The sequence below is a fragment of the Cyprinodon variegatus genome, unplaced genomic scaffold (assembly GCF_000732505.1).
Source record: "Cyprinodon variegatus isolate N-32 unplaced genomic scaffold, C_variegatus-1.0 Scaffold15, whole genome shotgun sequence".
NCBI lineage: Eukaryota > Metazoa > Chordata > Actinopteri > Cyprinodontiformes > Cyprinodontidae > Cyprinodon > Cyprinodon variegatus.
The window spans coordinates 193796-213261 of NW_015150468.1; the positions used below are offsets into that span (position 1 = coordinate 193796).

The following is a 19466-nucleotide window of genomic DNA, read 5'->3' on the forward strand; positions in this document are numbered from 1 at the left end:
GATATGAAGAATTATTGGCTCAACTGTAATCTTTACCCGGCAAACTTGGATTCAGATTTGATCCACCTTGGGTTATTAGGTGATTTACTGCATATGAGAAGCAAAACAATCACTGTGGCTTTATAACAAAAGACAAACGGCTGCTCCGTACCCAGTCTCCATCTGCAGGCTACCCACTGACATTCAGCCCAATTATCCACCGCAGCCAACAGGAGAAGACGGCCTTTAAAAAGTAAAGACAGCGAGAAACACTGATGTTATTTTAATCCTGCAGGCGTTCTCATGATTTCCATCAGAAAGGCAGCAGTGTCCATAAGCAGTGCAAAGAAGAACTTGTTCTTTGAGAGTCATCTTTATTGTATTGTAATAGATGGGCTTATGTCATCAAGAGGAGTCCAAAAGAAACAACAGTAGAGGAACATTATTTTTTTAAGACTGCTCAGAGGTTCATTTTAGCCTTGAGTTCAGAATACAAACAGAACATCACTAGCTGTGTAACTTATATTGTGTACACTTCCACTTTGGTTTCTAAAAGAGTCCTGAGGGCAGACAAGGGTTACTCTGAGTTTTTTTTGTTAATGGGAGGCTGACCATCTTCAGAGAAGTCTTAAGTAAAAAGATGTTACCTTACCCCATGATAACGACCGGTCTCACTTCCACCAATTTAAAAACTTTGCTTGAAGTAAAATTAGGGTCACTTTTTCTGCTTTGGTCTTTTCATGAGTAAATATTTCTTTATTTTAAAGGTTTTTTGAAGCCCTGTTATTTGTTTAGGACCCCTTTAAAACTTTGTTTTTATGGTATTGTAAGATAAAATTATTATTATTTCATGAAAACTTTGAAAAACATCAAATGTACAGCATTTTTTTATTATTTTTCATTTTTTGATTGACGGTTGGTTAATGCTGTGACCAATGATTTGTTGTTATCTCATAATATTCCCTGTTTTGTGTCTCAGTTTGTTTAAAACATCTTTATTTCTTGATTTGCTGCAGGGTAACCCCACAAGAAGGTGATTCGCCCCCCTCAGATGCTCCCGGGTCTTCTAGTGGACCACTAGGTGCTACTGGTGGCGCTGGTGCTATAGCTTTGCCTGCCACCTCAACCCTTTCGTTGCCTCTGAGCCAAGCTAAACCTTCTCTACGTCGCATTAAAGGCCGTATCCATCGCAGTAAGAGCCTGGACAGCATGGACCTGCTTGATTCCAACGTAAGACTCAGTTATAAATCTCTCTTCTAGATAAAATACTTTGTGAAACTGATCATTCTTTTTTTCTGTTGTTTCTGAGGACCCTGTCACACCTTGACAATTTAGCCAGTGTAAGCCTGACGTCCCAGAATCTTCTAAAACGCAGACATACGCTGAAAGTTCTATGTATTTTCTCAATTTGGGGCATTTGGATAGAGTATTCATAAGGAGTCCAGAGCTGATGTCCAACAACAGCCTAACTGATGCATCACGCACCGCAGTGTAATGCCCATGAAATGGCATAAGCCAGTGTCCTGAGGGTGGCAGCGATGCACCCGGAGGCGCTCGGCCTGCATAAAAAGATATATTTTTGATCACCGTATTAACCTGGCTGCGGTTTGCCACCTGTCAAAAAAATAAGGAGAAATAGAAAGAAAAAAGAGAAAGACAGAAGGTTTGCAGTCGCAGCATATTCAATTTCATGTCTGCCAGGAATTTGGCTGACGTGAACACAGGGAGGATTCATCACACTCACCTTCATGATCACCCCATGATGCGGATGAACTCTGGAGGAGTACAGACGGTTTCCTCCCGTGAACCCCCTTTTATACCAAAACGCTTCCAATATGCCATTATACAGTAGCTGTAAGTTAGAAACACATTCAGCGGTCGTCTAAAACAGGTCAAGCACATTGATATGCGTTGGAGATAAGTTCTTGATAAGTTCCGCGTAAGTTATGCACAAGTTATTCATAGGTTTTGGATAAGCCAGACGCCACAACTTATGAGTAACTTACATTTAACTTATGTAAACGGTCAGATAACTTACCTGTAACTTATGGTAAGAGCATACGTTGGCCTGTTACGCTGGAAAATTTTGAGCATGTTCAAAATTTCCTGACGTACTTGCCGTATGTTGACGTGTTTCAGCATGCTTCAGCTTACTTCAGCATGTAATTTATCCAACATATGTCAGTGTTTTGCTAGATTTTAGGTATATGCTGGCTAAATCATCAAGGTATGACAGGGCCTTGAGTCTTTTATTTGTAGAATATTAGGATGTTCATGCAGCAGTATGAAAACTGTTTCTTTCCAGGTTTTTAATCCAAGATTCAGTGAGAGAGAATTTCCAAAGTGTTCCAGCAGCAAAATCCCTGATAGTCTTGGATAAAACTCTGAGATCATTTACTGAATTTGAGCTGCTGCGGTTTAAATGCAGACTAAATGTCAGCACAGTCATAAGGTTTTTTTTTTTGTTTTTAATCCTGATAGTTTCATTCACATTTACAATTTCTACACGCCACACCGCTTATAAAACTGCACACATTCACACAGGATAACCTGTTGTTATGTAATATTTCTTTAGTTTCATTTTTTTTTTCCAGATCAGCACGGTTTATCACATTCCACATTTCTGTCTATGACTGATTTGTTCTCATAAAAAGTATTAATCTGATAAAATGATTAGGTAAGCTGCTTGGATCTGAAAACCCTTCCTGACTCTGGGATTGTCCATTGAGCTCAGAACTGCATTTGGCCCATGGTTAATTCATGCAAACTTGTGTGCTTGTGTTGTGTGCGTGCGTGTGTTCTGTGTTTGAATGTGTGGTGTTTGGGAAAGCTACCAGCGGTTTATGATGTAAAAGCATGCTGGTCTAGACTAATGCACGCCTGGTGTGGCTCGTTTTCCTGTTTTCGTCCTGGACAAACAGATACAAGTCTAATTTCTGCTCAGCTCTGCAAAGTCTTTCTACCCCCTTTTGCTTCCTTTATGTCTCGACCCTCTGTAGATGTCTCCTTTAATAAATGTCCGCAGGGTAATGTCTCCTCATCCGCCCCCAACCTTCCTCTCCAGGTTGACAGTGTTCAGTGTGTTTGTGTGAGCATTTGAGTGTGTGCACACTCAGTGTGGGTGTTTTGTAGATTAGATGGCCTTAATTGAGAGTTGCATGGTGAGTCTGTTGTAACAAGTCACTATTTGTTCATCAACCTGTCTGTTGTATGAACTGGAAAAGGACTAGTTTAAATGTGTATTTAGAAGGCAAAGGTTTACAGCTTAATCCATTATTAATTAGGAGGGAGGGTTAAAGGTGGGCAGAGGAAGTCATGGATGATGTCAGCGACATTCTCAAAAAATTCTGCACTAGATAGAAAAGGTGCACATGCTGATTTTTGTCAGCTTGCAGGAGCTTTCCTGTCAGTTTTTTTTATTTTGAGAGAAAGCAAGAATATCTGATACATTTTTTAAGACAACCTGAGTGCACTGATGCGTAATATTTGGCTGTGAGCCTTCTGTTCTAAAGGAGTTTTTCATACTTCACAGACAGTCCTGATCACGAGCAGATGGGCTGTCCCTTTATGTTTTCTTTTTAACTTTTAGGTTCTAAATGTAAAGCCATTATGAGACAGTTGCAGCATGCAGGGTATTTAATGTCCTGTCTGAAAGCATTGCTATGGTTTATATTAGATGAATTGTGCTTTCTAATGCCTCATGTCATCAGTAATCCATTCATTAAAGTTTTTTCTTTTTAACATCTCAGTAAAGGCATTAAAGCTGACCAATTTTTGAGTCTCTTTGTATTAATATATTCAGAGGACTTTTTCAGTCAGGCCTTTATTCTTCCTCTATGTTCATGTGTTGGTGCTTCAATGTTTGTCTGCATGTCATGGTGTACTGCTGCCTTTCTAGGTCAGTTCTAGACAAAAAACTTCTTATTGACATCTTGAATCTCTGTGTGTTTTCTATTTATAACTGGGTTTTTATTTTGATGCAACATATATGAATCGTCAGTATTATAATTCTGTTATAAACCTGCACAACAAATAAGTGATCTGATTTGTTTGAGCTTCTTTTTATCAATCTTGTATTGTGGCTTTTCTTTTTTGTCTTAAATATCATAAAATAAATAATTTATTGTAGCACTTTCTTGGCTGCTATGCATTTACATTATCAGTTATCAGTTTAATTATAAATTATAAAATAAAATATATCAGTTTTATTATTAATTATAAACTGTATTATTTTATCAGGCTCCATGAAAGATAAGTTCTCGTTAAATTCCTCAATTCTTACAAAGGGAGTAGAGGAAAATGTTGTAACAATACATTTAGCTTCTGAGTTACAATATTAACACTTCAGTCATAAATCATATCAAGTAACCCAATCAGTAATATTTTGTAACTAATTAAAATATTAAAAAATATTTAACTTAATCAAATTGTCTCTCCCTGTAGAAAGTGACCTTAAGGTTCTTAGTGTATAATTTACATTTTCTAAATCCTTGTCATTAAGGGAAAGTTTACAAGACTTTAGATAATTCAAACAGAGGCTTAGACGGTGGAAATGTCTGGGTCCATTTATTTGTTATATTTATTTTGGTCACTTTTCTGGTCACTTTAGTTTATTCTTTGTCAGTATTTAATAACAAAACTCAGGTCTCTTAAGTAATTTTTCTTTAAAACAATTCTGTTATGGTTAAAAAAGTTGGTTAAATAAATATTTAATTGGAAGTCTGTGTTTGTGTTCTTTATTAAAATTAAATCATTTAGCAATATCATAAAATGTCCAGGCAGAGCTGCACATAAAATCTTTACAATAAGAACCGAAATCGAACAATATGCACTTTTTTTATCGATAAGCTTTTTTTCTATATTGCCCAGCCCTATAATAAAATATAAGAAAAATAAAAGTAGAATAGAAGCAAAAACATTTGTAAAACAAATAAAACAACTGAACCTTGAAAAAGCAGAATAAGAGCAACTATTAAAAAAAAACATGATAAAGAAAGTAAAACAGTTGGATAACAACCTTAAACTAATACATTGGTTACCAGCTTAACTTCAACAGTCAAAGGCAGCTCTAAAAAAATGGGTTTCTAACTTCGACTTCAAAGAACTCCGGTTTTCAGCACCTTTACGGTCTTTTGGCCATTTGTTCTAGATAAGTTGGGCATAGAAGCTAAATGCTGCTTCTCTATGTTTGTTTCTAGCTCTTGGTAGACAGCGTAGGTTGGAAATAGAACTGATTGGTCTGAGAGGTTAAAACACTGACAACAAACCTGTTATGTATTTAGGTGCTGATCTATTCCAACATTTGTGCAGACTCAGTTAACATACAGCTTAGAGAGGCACCTGCAGTTTTTCTCCTAACACGGGTGTGTTTGACAAGTCCTATCTTAGGTAATTAACGATAGCTAATTTATAAGACTGTTTTGTTTGACGATTAAACAGTATTAAACAGGTGGGTCAAACCTCTCTGTTGACTCAGTTATAGCAGCATCTCAGTGCAAGTGTTCCATCTTTTTTTGTCATATCTCGATTTTACTCACTTTTTCACCATTATTGCACGTCATAAGCACTTTACCCACTTTATTCTGATGTTTTATGGCGCCTTTAAAGAAAATATTATAATTTGACAATTGTTAATAGGCATCTAAGCATTAGTCTATCATTACAGTTTTATAATCAAACCTTTGCATTTGGAAAACCTTGCATCAAACATGCACCATCTAGAGCATCATGCATTACATCTGATCTCCATCCTTGTCTACCTCTTGTTTGATAATGAAGTATCTAACATTAACACCTGTTCGGTGTTAAACTGATACAGTATCTCTGTCAGTCCTTGTAATGAAATTTGTATTTCAGAGAGTGCAGGCTGTGTAAATATAATAGTTGTTGTTTGGGTATTTAGTAGTTTAGATTCTTTTATTATACACTGTTGAAGGTGTAACAGCGTCAGCATTACAATTAAAAAGATGTATATTATGTTATTCAAATAGAGTGACCTGGTTATGTCTGGTATGTTTTTTAACATCACACAATACATGCCAGGCTATTGTAAAAAAACAAAAAAAGTAAGCCTCATTAGCCTGGTTCTGCTGGAGGTTTCTTCCTGTTAAAAAGGAGTTTTTCCTCTGCAATGTCGCCACAAGCATGTTTGGTGTGAGGGATTGCTGAAGAGTCAATGAGTCGATGCAATCAGCTGGTTTTCCTTACCTAGAAAACTTTGAATCAATCTGACTGTATGATCTGGTTGAATTTTCTCTGTAAAGTGTCATGAGATGACATGTGGTGTGAGTTGGCACTATATAAAATAAGTGAATTGAATGGAAAAAAGGGGCATTGTCTAGAAATAAAAAAAGAGAAAACAATTGCTAAAAATCTTAAATCAATCTATCTATCCACTCATGGTAATTTCACTAATTAACTAAGTGTCCATATTTTAGGACATTTATGTTGTGATAGATGTGACACCAGCACATTGAAGTTTTTTTTAATCCCCACCATAAGTTAATACGATCAATCTCACTGTAACCCCAAATCTTCATTTTGTTTTGTTTATTTGGTTGTTTTGTTTTGGTTTGGTTTTTTGCGTGAGGGGTGTTTTCTTGTTTTCTTTGTCTGTCAGCAAATATCAGATACTAAACAGATTCCGATGAGTGCAAAGGCAGCTTTTGGCATCAAAGACAGAAATATTTGTGCAAAGTCAAACACTAACAGCCAGACTTGACCACTACTCTGCAATAATAGCACACAGACACTAAAACACCTACAAAATAAACCTCTGCTCTTTAATATGTCTTAAATACATGTCTGTTATGGCTAATTTAAGTGTTGGTGTATTTGTACGATAATAAGCCGAGGTTGAAAATATGAATGGAACATGGATTCTAAGTTAATCTGTGAGGTTTTCATCAAAGTTTTACATGCAGAATAAGAAAAAATGACTCCTGTTTGCTTTGTCTTACTATTTCCTAACTTTGTGCATCAGTATCAGCTGCTCAGGGCATGTTGCGTAAATACATTAGTATCCACTTTCTTTCCCTGCTGTGCACAACCACAGCATGTCCACAGGTGAAACTTTGAAGCATCAATAATAGATTGAAGGAAGTATATGCCGTATAATGACCCCCACTCCCCTTAAGGTGCAGCCATATTGTTTTATTGTAGAAAAAAGCAAAAAGGAAATTTAAACTAAAAAGGTCTGTGGTCAAGTTTCTGATTTTTTTTTTTACAATGTGTCATTCAAAAGGCTGATAATCAACCTTTATAAACATTTATAGATATCCAGCTCTTAATAAGCCTTAAAAATGTTTAAACAACAATGTTTAGAAAAACAGTGGCAGCCTATACTATTATTTTCATTACTATATCTATTCCCCTTTACCTCTCTTCATCTTTGTCACTTAGCTGGCATTCACTTCTGTTCAGCTTAGATAGAAAGTAACTTCAAACACCAACCAAACAGCAGAGCACCATCTCCAACATTTCTTTAACTCTTTTTTACTAATAGGTACAGTCTGGATTAACAAACACAAGTTTAGGAAAAATAAATATTATTTCTAAATCCTAAATAGATTTAACCATAGCTTATTATTTGTTTTGTGGTCAAACTTCCTGTTTTCTGCCTTCCCTTCAAACATCAGTGACATCGAAAGCTAAAAGAAATATTACAATGATAAGTTTAGGGCATGGCATGGATATGTTGCATAACTGATGGAACAGCGAGGTGCAGGGTGTTTCCACTGTATTAGATGTAAATAGATAGAGAGAAGCAAACACTCTAAAACTTATTTAGTTCAATCATTGTTTTCCAATCACAAATGCATTTAAATTGGATTTAATACACAGGTTATCCTCCTCAGTTGAGTTGAAACAGATACTGAAATACTAAAGTGGCTACCTGTGTGGGTCTGTATTTTAATGTTTTGTGTGCCTGCAGCAACAGCTATTTTCCCTGTTAAATAAAGGATTTAAAGGCCTTTTATTTTTTAAATTTATTAAACTTTTACGGAATGACTATGACCTGGATGACTGAATCTTCATCAGATTTAAAGGCCCTTTCCATATGGCAAAAATTAACTAAAAGCATGATTCTGTGACCACGTGAACATGACAATGTTCTATTTGTGATCTCCAACACAAGTAGAAATACTGCAAACGATGTCATTTCATCATCGACATCTAAATGCATACATATACCCCAAGTTTTGCTCTGTTTAAAATAGCGTAATCATCATCAGACTTATTAAGGATGTGAAAACATAAATTTTTAAGTCCTGCCACAAATTTTCAATTAAGAATTATTTGATTGAAATCATTCCCTTGTTAACCTTGTGATTACAATAAAGATTTATAATTGTAGCACTCAGGTCTATTTCCACACATTATTAACCTACGACTGCTCCCATAAAATCTGTTCAGGAAAAGAAGGGGCATTCGGCGGAGCTGATTGGGTGCAGTTTGTTTTTTTTGCCAATCACGGTAACAAAGAAATAGCAGCAGACGCCATGAGAAACCACAACATCATACGCTTCATCATGGATTCCGATGAAACAGATGTGATAGCAGCATCTATGTCCTGCAATGCCATGTTTATTTTGTTTTGGCTGTGGACTCTGTAGCTCTTTCTTTACCTCCCAGTTATGTGTCCCACCTGCAGTGTGATTGGCCAATAATATCTGAGGTTTCTCATCTGCGAAATTAGCTTGCATAAACGGTTCAATTTTTACACTGGCTGTAAAAAACTTAGGTCTTTTGTATCTCTTTCTATCCTCTCTGTCACTTCTAAAGAAAAGCACACCCATAACATGGCACTGATAAAACTATGTTTTGTGAAGAGAGGTGTGTTTAGGGCCATTTTCAGTGTTCCTTGTGAACCATAGTGCTTCCGATTTCTGCCAGAAAGTTCTTGATTAGACTTTTCTGATCAGACCTCCTTATTCTACAAGTTTTCAAAGATAAAATATATGCATTTTATTACCTGTGTTGTATATCTTTGCAGCTCCTCCATCGTAAATATGTGGTTCTTTTTGCTTCTTTATATTGATTTTGTAATTTTCTGGGTTGTCAGGTCACATTGAAGGCCGTGCTTTTGTAAGGTAACCGTTGTGCCCTACTCTTTTGTTTTTGGGGAGATGAACTGAATATTGCTCGCTAATCTTTTTTAAAGCTTGTGATATTTTTGTCATCTACTTTATGCTCCATCACAACTTTGTCTCTCATATGGCTTCTTTTTTTCTCTGCCTTGATGGTGAAACCTCAGAGGACTTCACAGAAAAACTATATTGAAAGAGAGCAGGTTACACGTTGGCGAAGTGTGCATGAAAACAATTAGTTGAAATGATTTTAGGGGTATCAGATTCGGCTGGGGAATGTTCAAAAATGCTTTTGTTTTTAGTATTTGATGTATCCTAATTACTTCTGTTCAGAACACGTATTACTTCCTGTTTTTCTATACAGATAAATTGCAGTAAAACATATGGAAATTATGCATTTATGTACCTAATGTTAAAATTACATTAAATCAATTGTAGATCCATAAAAGCCAATCTCATTCCCGTGTTTCACCAAATTAATTAACGTCATATTTTAACACATAAGATAAAACTTTCAACACAAAAAAAATATGAGTTATGTCACTTTAAAAGGGTTTAAAAGGCCTTAAAGTTTTTAAAACTTGTATATTGACATTGCCCTAAAGAAATATCATAGTCCATACCCTTTGTCAATCTTAGTTGTGACCTTTGACTTTATCTTATGAAGCCTGACAAGCAGGCTGTCATCCACAGACAGGAAATCTTCTGTAAGCAGGACTTGTGCTCCACATTCTTATACCTCTGTGGATCCGACTCAGAAGATTGACAGTGTGACAGTTTTATAAGGATTTTTTTTTCTCCTCAAGATAAAAAGTTTTGCTTCCTCTCTTACTGTCTGTTATTCAGTGTTTATACATCCCAAATCTGCTGAAACAATTGTGACCCAGTTGGGTTTGGACATTAGAGCTCTGGGAGTCCCCCCCAAAGCCAGACACCAAAGAACTGACAGCTAAAGCTGTTGGGTAAAGTGGGCTGAAGGATCGGGCCTGTTCTAACAGTTTTTGCTGTGTTGATGTGTCCAATGCAGGGAGAACACTGCTGCCACCAGCTAAACTTTTCTTATGTTGTTTCTTTTTCGACTTGTCAGATTTTAAAATCAAACTTTGTTCTGTTAAAACTAAACAAAGTTTTAAAACTACTGAGGCACAACAACTTATTACGTCAAGTGTTTGTACTTGTTCCAAGTTCCTAATAATACTCACTTTAAAAGAGATAAGAAGCACAGTTTATTGGAATGAAACCTTGTGTCTATATTCACAAAGCACAAGATTGAATCTTAAAAAAAAACATATTTTCCATCCTAAAGAAAAATGCCATTCAATTCAGCAAGAACAAAGATAAACCAGCCTTTTACCAGGACAGGATGGTGACACTGTCTTAGCAGCCTTTGCCAACATCTTCACCATCTCTTTTGTTTTGTTTTGTTTTGGGCCTTAGTTGCATAGTTTACACCAAAACATGTTCTTCTCTGGGATACAGAAGCTGTCTTTTTTTTCTTTAGTGTTTACATCCCAGAAAGAACCAGATTTATGGAGGCCAACATATTTTTTACTGAATCCTTTGCTGATTTTATTGTATTTTTCCATGATGTCACACAAGGAAACAGTGTTTGAGGCACTGTCTTAAAATACATCAATGCGCCGAAGATGTTTGTCACGCCAAACCTTTTAGCTTTAGCTGTTCCAGAGTTTTATAGAGGTGTGATCCCGATCTAGAATCCCGAAACGGACCTTAGAGTCTCACGAGGGAAAAATTAAAACCACTGGTTTCTACTCAACTTATTTGGAGCCTGAAGCAGTTTGCTTGTGGTATGCCTGTCTCACAGTATGAAAAACAGGAAGGGAGTGTAAGCAGAAGGAGGGGATGAAGAAATTCAGATCTTGAATGCAAAGTTGAAAGTGTTGGAAAATGCCACTTGGGGCTATATGGAGAACTTGTGCATGCACACAAGAAGTAGCAGAAACCCACTGACTTTCTTTTCATGTTTTTATTTCTTATTATAGCATTATTTAAATAAAATACTTTCCATTAAACAAACCATTGCAAATTGCATTCAATGACATTTGGCCTGGTCTAAAATTCTCAGTGTGAAAGCAATTATGGAAATATGACTGTGTGAATTTGTATCTCTTACACAATTTTCTGGAACAATCCAAGGACCAGACCAGCATCACAAATAAAGCTGTAATTTAATGCAAATACTTTAAGGCAGTCATTTATGTGCATAAAAACCTCTGGATTGAATAATGTATAAAAAGTCAAAATAAAGGCTCTGATTAATTCCCATCAAGCAAATTGTTTAAGTAACTCAGAACATAATTATTTAATCTTAGAGAAGTGAGAAAAAACGTATATCTGGTTTAAACCTCAATTGCTAATATATATACCTGCATATAGCGTCGTAGAAATGCTTAGTTCAAATCAGTGATGTTTACACATTCTTTTTAATGCATTTAGAGGGGAACTCAGTATTATGAAAATGTTTTTAATCACATTAAAGACATTTCTTTAATATTTCTCAGAATTTGATCATAAACACTCAAAGTAATATTCACCTAAAGATTTATTGTAACAAAAAACTATTTAATAAACCTTACATGATCCATATTCATTCATACAATTAAGCTTTTAATTGCATAAAGGTAACCTGATTGTTATGCAATTAAAACAAATAAACTTCATTTGAGATAAATACACTCATTAGCATTAATCTTGACTAAGTATACTTTAGTAATACAAGATACATTAACTGATAGTTATATGTTTTAATTAAGATATATTACATTATTGAATACGGAACATGTAAGGTTTATTGAATAGCTTTGTGTTAAATGTATCTTTAAAAAAGTAAATGGGAATGTTTGATGTGATAAAATGACCTAATTTTTAAAATTTGGGTGACATTTTTCTAATTGCACACAAAGTGTAACAAATGCTATTCATGTCACAGCAGTTTCTAAAATTGCTATGAGCAACATCCTACATCAAAAAGCACATAACGCTGATTTTGAATTTTATTTTCAGGGTAAAAATCTCATTATATTTTATTATGATATACAGCTGACTATTTTTCGAGAAATAAATGACCAGATATGTAAGAAAAATATGGCACTCTCTCATGTTTGTGTTGAGCATTGCTATGTTCCTGTTTTTTGTCTAAAAGGTTTTCCCAGACATCAGGGACATGCCTAATAAAATCCACAGGTCATAACTTTCCAGTTCCATACAGGTTTCTTTTTGATCACTGTGATTTATTGTGTGTTTTAAAGATGGGGATGCCTCCGCATAATCACATGCTCTCTGCCCCTCAAGTTACATACCCCCATGCCAGTAGGCATTTATAATGTCAGCTAGGAAGGGCAGGCAAGATCAATGTTGACTCTATAGATAGATGAAGCGATGATCTATGGCTTCCTCAGCAATAGCATGGAAGGGAGAGGGCCTCATTTAACACAGGGTCATATGGAGCTGCTCACATTGAATGAAATTAATCAATCACTCTTGATTTGTCGCATGTGTGTGTGCGGGCCATGCGTGTGTGAGATATCTCTGGTGAAGTGGCTTAAGAGATGCCTGTCTGCATACATCACAAGGAATGTTCTCATATTAGTATGTCCAGCGCTCTGCTGTCCTCTGTGTGATATTGATTGGTCAAAGTAGAGAGTGGTGCTGGTCAGCATTACTTTAATGGACAAAGAGGGAATTATCAGAGGGCCTGATTGGATAAGATGGGTCGAGAAAATGGCAAAAGAAGGAAGGATGGGAAAAGAAAAATTAAATGATGAGAATGGCTGAAAATCAAGAGTATTCTGGTTTCTCTCACCCCCATTTTTTCAGTAAAGATTAAATGTTCCACAGCTGGTTACAAATAATCTATAACCGTCACTCATAGATATTTGGGAAATTTATTAATATAAGTTTTTGATCACTACTGCACATGTAGCCGTCAATATAGAATTAATAATTATAAGGATAAGCCTTATTGGAACAATTTGATCAAAACCTGTATATTTTTCCTTCATTATGCTGTTTCTATGCAAGCTTTAATTTAGTTTTCTTTGTATGCCATGTTTTCCTTTTTTACTAAGATTTTTCATGTGTTTCTTTTTTTTTTTTGTTTATATGCTGGCATTAACAACAAGAACAAACACGAACTAAACAAAACATGTTTAATATCAGGCAGGATTCCATGTAACTAGCCATAGACTGACAGCATACTGTAAACTGCCCTAGAGGAAAAGGGGAAAAGGTCATATCAAGATCATTTTCGGTCATTTCATCCTGCAATTAATATAATGAAACAGAGCAAAACATGATTTAAAGATGAGGATATATAAAATATTACTATCAATAATTAGAAAATAGGACATTCAAAGACTTAAAGATAAAAACTGAAAACACATACAGGAAAAGTCCAATAATATATGTAAAGTAGATCTTAACAGCAGTTCAGTATTTCAGCAGCCTGAGGCAAGAAGCTGTGTTGCTAGTTTGTGTTTGTGTTTTTTATGTTGTGCTACTTATAGCAACTGCTCAAAAGGGAGAAGCTGTGAGGAGGGTACGCCAATGTTCAGTCTTATTCCTCCACAACCACAGAGGAAAGGAATAATTCAATGATTGCTCCCCTAAATACCCCCTATAGGGTCTTCTTGCTGTTGAATTAGCTGTTAGTGAAGCTTCAAGCCGGCATATTTTTGCAGCTTTATAGAATGTTGATAACATCCATGCTAAGGTACCAATGGAAGCATTTTCAGAGATCAATGAACTTAAAACACTTCTGTCTAACTTTTAGCCACTAGGGCGACTAGACCTGTAACTTCATAGTTGCACTGTTGCAAAATGAAACTGCACCCTTTGTAACTGCTGTAGAGCAGCAGATTGAAAAGTCTTGCAGTTACCAGTAAAGATGAGGCCACATTTAGCCCTTTAGTTTAAATCCTACATCAGAGAACCAAAAATATGTCAGATCAGGTAAGGGTCATATCAGTTTTGTTGCCTAACGACAACTTTTAACTGAGTGAGCTCTGATGTTTAAGTGGAGCTCAGACTGCTGCTCTGGGTCACATGACATTCTTCAACATGAGACGTTTGGTGTGCAACCTAAAACGTGTTTTATGGATGAATGTGAAATCGTCCAATATCCACGTTTTAAATTCATATTCTTGTATGGATTTACATTTACTAAATAAACAACATTTATTACATTTATAATTAGTATGTTTTTATATACGTTAAATATTTACCTGTAATATTGTGTGTGTGTATTTTCATCAATAAATGACGTATACTAAAACAAACTAGGTAAAAGTTTTTATGTGTTAATTATATGTATTTTGGCCTCAAAAACCTGTAATATTAATGAAAATTTGACTTACTGTAAGATAAGCATAAATATTGTATTTTTTTCTACGGAGACTGGGTTGTATCTCATACTAGCTAATACTTGGGTCTGAAGTTACAGAGCATTGCTTTAAAACTATACAATGAATGATTCTTGGTTATTTTATGTTCTCAAATCATGATCTCACTTAATAATAAGCAGCTCCTTTATTTTGCAGCTGTTGAGTACCTAGATTTGATCTCTTAACTAGTCCCTGAGCTGTTTAACTTTTTATGTGTTCATTAAAAAATCCTTTTTTATGAATTAAGTCCTGCTCTCATCCATGTAATTACTGCATTTTTTTTTTTTTTTTCATTTGTAGATGAGTAGTGGTGTTTTATTTGTGTGAACAGCAGAACCGTTGGCTGACCACACAGCATTGAGGAGCCCCAGTGCTCAGCAACATGGAGCTGGAGATGGTTCTTTTGACTTGGATGTCGTTGTTGGGAAGTTCAGATAGCAGTGCTATTTAAAAAAAAAATCTTTAACCCAAACCTTGTCATACATTACATTCTCAAGTTTTCAGTATTTTTGTTACATTTACATATGCCACTTGCTTGGTTGTGTGTTTAAGAATAGAAGATTCCTTCATGTTTCTGTGTTGCACCTACATAACATTTTTTCAGAATATACAAGAATGATGACTGGGTTAATTTATCAGTTTGACAGCCGTCTCGTTTCATGTGAGCTCGGAAGAAGAAGCAGCCACATCTAACGAGACAAGCTGGATCCTGAGAAGCCCCTTTTCTCTGTTTCTATGGCAACAAAATTACTTTGCCCCTTGTAAGAAAGATTGAGTTGGTAACGCAGGATATAGGGTAAAGAATGTGAATGGTCAGGTTTTATGTTAGGGAGGCAAATGGGGAAAAAAGTCTACTGTCAAATAAATGTTTTCTTCTTAGTGACTCGTGGACATGAAGTCTCCATCTTTCAGTTTTAGCTACTTCATGGGACATTGAACAAAAAAAACAAACAAAAAAAAATCAATTTTTTTTTTATTTACACAAACACAGCACAGAATTGCACAGAAATGAGCACAGAATTATCAATTCCCATACACTACATTTATCTAATTCTAAAGGACCTTGAATAACGTTATGATTTAACAAGTTCAAGGCCTATGAACATCTCATTGGTGATCATCACTTAGTCTGATATCTTCTTTGGACATTATTTGGTCGATAAACCAGTTCTGTATTTGGCTATAACTGTCCCTCTGCAGATGAAAGGATATGTATAAAAGTAAGCTAGGACTTAAAGGCATGCTTGACATGAATTAAAACAAGAACATCAGTCACACTGCCAACAGTAAAGCAAGTTTTTCATTATCTTTAATTGAGAGGATGCACTCCAAGGTAGAGACCCCTTCCCTAAAATTGTTTCTTGAAACAAAATTCTCAGTTACCCATTTGACAGTTTCTGCACTGGTGCTGGTCTGATCCACTATTCAGCCCACCTGTTCTACTCCTCCTTCACTGCAATTAGCTGTTACTGGTTTCACCTGTTTTCACCTCCATATAAACCCTGTGCAGATCAGCTGCCAGTGCCAGATTGTCTCAAGCCACCTGTATTCCAGCATTTCTTATTCTGACTGCCTGTCTTTTGCCTGTCCCGATTCTGCCCTTGGACCTCCCTACCAGCCTGACCTTGTGTTGCCTTCTCGTTTACCTGACCCTGCCTGCCTTTGAGTACCGGATTCTCCCTAAGCTGTGTGAAATCTCTGAGCCTGCTTGTTATCAGACCTGGACCTGGACCTGGACCTTCCCTCTTGGATCACCCTACCTGTACTGTCGCTGGAAATATGCCTCTCTGTGTACGGACCCGGACCTCTCTGGATAATGTCCCTGGAAAACCCTGAACGGAGTATCTGCCTGCCTGTTGGCCACCCAACGGTTTCCTCCCCAAAGCCTGGTCCTTGTTGGATCCCATTACCGGAGCAGTTGCCGACGTCTAAGCCGGTTCCCCATCCTCAGAAATCCCGCAATCAGTATAGTGATCCAGCTTATCTCACTCTAGCCTGTTACACCCAGCTGATCACTAACCTGTTGTCTCTGCCGCGGGGGTTTTCCTGTTTAGGAGCAAGCAGCGTGCAGTGACTCCCTGCTCTTGTGTGCTTTTTAAATAAAGCTTGTTTCAAACGTCACTGACTTTTGCTGGTTTTAATTCTGGGTCCAGTTCCTGTACATTACAACCCAAGTGGGAAAGCTACATGGCTTATGGAGAAAACTCAAATGTAGGGCTTAGTGACTGCATGTGAAAAGAATGTTTGGTGAAATTTAGGTAACGCTTTCATAATATCATTGCACTAGCTGTGGTAGGGGTACAATCATGATCACTGGACACTTCCACAGACAGCTGGTGCAAGCTGGTGCTGGTGCATTGCACAAAGTTTATGGAATGGTTAAAAGGTGGCATGAACCTATTCTTAAAGCCCATCCATTTCCTGTACCACCTTGTCCAGCAGGTGAAAGGGGGAGTTGGTGCTTATCTCCAGTGATCTTTGGACAGAGAGCAAAGAAGTTGACAGTCCATACAGAAAAATCACCAATGAACAAATACACACCCATGCCTAAGAACATTTTAAAAAAGATCACTCAACCTAAAAATCCTGTTTTTCTTTTTTTTTTTTTTTTTCGAAATGAACACCTTAATACTTCTCAGATGAGTGTTTCATTAAATCTTAATATCAAAACTCACTGGTGGAATGGCACTACTTGCCTGACTGCGGGGGTGTCAAAAGTACACACATTTGTTACTTAAGCAGAAGTAAAGATACTGCAGTTTAAAAACACTCTGGTAAAAGTTGAAGTATCAACTTGACCTCTTTACTCAAGTAAAAGTGAAAAAGTATGTGCTCCAAAAACTACTGAAAGTTTAAAAGTATAAAGTAACCTTTAAATTAAAAAAACAGCCAGATGTCACTAGATGAATTGAAAGCTTAATTTTTTGACTATTTCTAAAAATTCTTTGAGATAGGGCTAAGGATGAGGGAGGTCTTGTTGGTCTCCATCTCCTGATACGCTCTCGCCTGTGTCCGACCTTTCAGACATTTCAACATATTTTTCTGAATCCAACATCGTAGCATGGCATAGACAATTCACGTTTGTTTTGTTTCTGATGATTTCCTTCAGCTAACCAATGAGTGTTTGCATTATGTGGATGTGGATGGAGCCAATGATCTGCATTGGATGGAGCACATGACGGGAAATAAATATTTAGAAACATTAAACCGAAGCCAAGAGTAACGAGTAACGTTTGTTTTAAAAATGTAAGGAATAAAAAGTACAGATACTTGTGTGAAAATGTAATGAGTAGAAGTCAGAAGTACGAAGAAAAATAAGTAATGGAGTAAAGTATAGATACCTAAAAATTGTACTTAAGTACAGTAACGAAGTATTAGTACTTTGTTACTTGACACCTCTGCCTGACTAGAAGAAAAACTAAGAAAGGAAAGTTGACAACAGAAGAGAGAGAAATCTGAGGATTTTCACATGACAATTCAGTATGCCTTATGAAAATAGTTCTACCTTTTTGTTTCTCAGAAGAAATTTTAGACATTCTTAAGGAACCTTCACAAGTAGCAATGCAGAGTTATTAAAGAATACTTAAAGAAAAAAAAAAAGCATTGTTCTCTGTGATTAATTTCCTGAACATTGTGTCCTTATTGTTTACTGTATCGCTTCTTTTCCTGTCTGTTTGTGCTAAGAACTCTCTTCAGTGTCAGTCACCTCTGGCCTGCGAACACAGGGAGAACTTTCTAGCCTATGCAGGCACCTCCAGGGAGGTTCCATTTCACATTTGACTTTTATTTCCCCCCATCGAATTGACCACCAGAAATGTGAACCTCAGTCAAGTGAGACATCCTGGGGGAAGTCATGATGCCGACCTGGAACCTTGCTGTGTGGCATCTGTCTGCACAGAGGAGGAAGTCAAGTGGCTGTAGAATAGGAAAGGAAAGGAAAAGCAAGAGGAAAACAAAGCCTGCAGTAATGGACTGTGTCTTTGGCTGTCTTTGTGACAGAAGGAAAAGGAAAAAAACAGACTTTCAGGATGATTTCGTCAAATGCCTCTGGCTGCGTTGTTCACCTTTAGTATCAAGGTTGCTATTTCAGGATGTTACCTGCTGAGGGATGTACTCTGCTCACAGTTTGAAGGGCCCCTGCTCCTAAGTCCATTAAAAGAAAAAATATCACCTTTGCTGCCACACACATTAAATGCAATAGGGTCTCTTTCACTGAACTGCTGTTGGTTTTGATGCAGGTGTTTTAGTTTGTTTCTGATTTTGTCAAATAAAGGCAACTAATACATTTGATCTGCTCAGAGATGTTTGTCGTTTGGCTTGACCTTTTTTAGGGATTGCATAACTGCCTGTAGTTTTGGTCCTTGGCTGAAAACAAGCAGTTCAGCTCATTTTCCTAGACATTATTTTCCAACATTTCTTAAAATAATAATAATTACCCTTAATTTGAGCAGGTAAATAAGATGATCTGCCAGTGGAATTAATATTTGTACTTTTAAGATAAGATGATTAGATAATGTGTACTTGAAATAAGAGACCGCAGCTGTTTTTTCCTGCTTTATATTTATTTTACCTCATTCCATTGACAAAGTCTCTCACTTAACTGCTCAGTTAAAGTAAAAAATTAACTTATTTTAAGGAAAATTGACTTACTTATTTTTTTTTCATTTTGTTGTTGTATAGCAGGCTAATGTTAAACTGTTGTGAGTTTGTATTAAAGTAGATTATTTTCAGAGTGATTGAAGGCTAAAAACAAATGAAAGATCCCACGGTTCAGCTGATTCTGGCTTCTTAAAACAACTTAAACCTGAAATGGTAATATCTAACAGTTAAGTGCACTTACAGTTAAGCTCAAAGGGTTCATACCCCTGTCAGAGTTAACTTTAAAGTTTTTATTTATGTTATAATTGATGTTTCTTCTGACTGAAATAGTAATATTTTAAAGTGACACAGCCAGAGTTCTGAATTGAACCTAATTAATATATATATATATATATAT

General features: G+C 36.3%; 1 protein-coding gene across 7 annotated transcripts in view; it reads left to right on the top strand.

Annotated features, from left to right (window-relative positions):
• Window positions 1–19466, top strand: part of tjp1 (tight junction protein 1) — a 126287-nt gene that overhangs the window by 26501 nt on the left and 80320 nt on the right. For all 7 annotated transcript variants that reach the window (XM_015384581.1, XM_015384611.1, XM_015384619.1 and 4 more), the window contains exon 2: window positions 996–1209. In XM_015384581.1, coding sequence (XP_015240067.1) covers window positions 996–1209 — 214 coding nt within the window. The remainder of the gene's footprint in view (window positions 1–995; window positions 1210–19466) is intronic.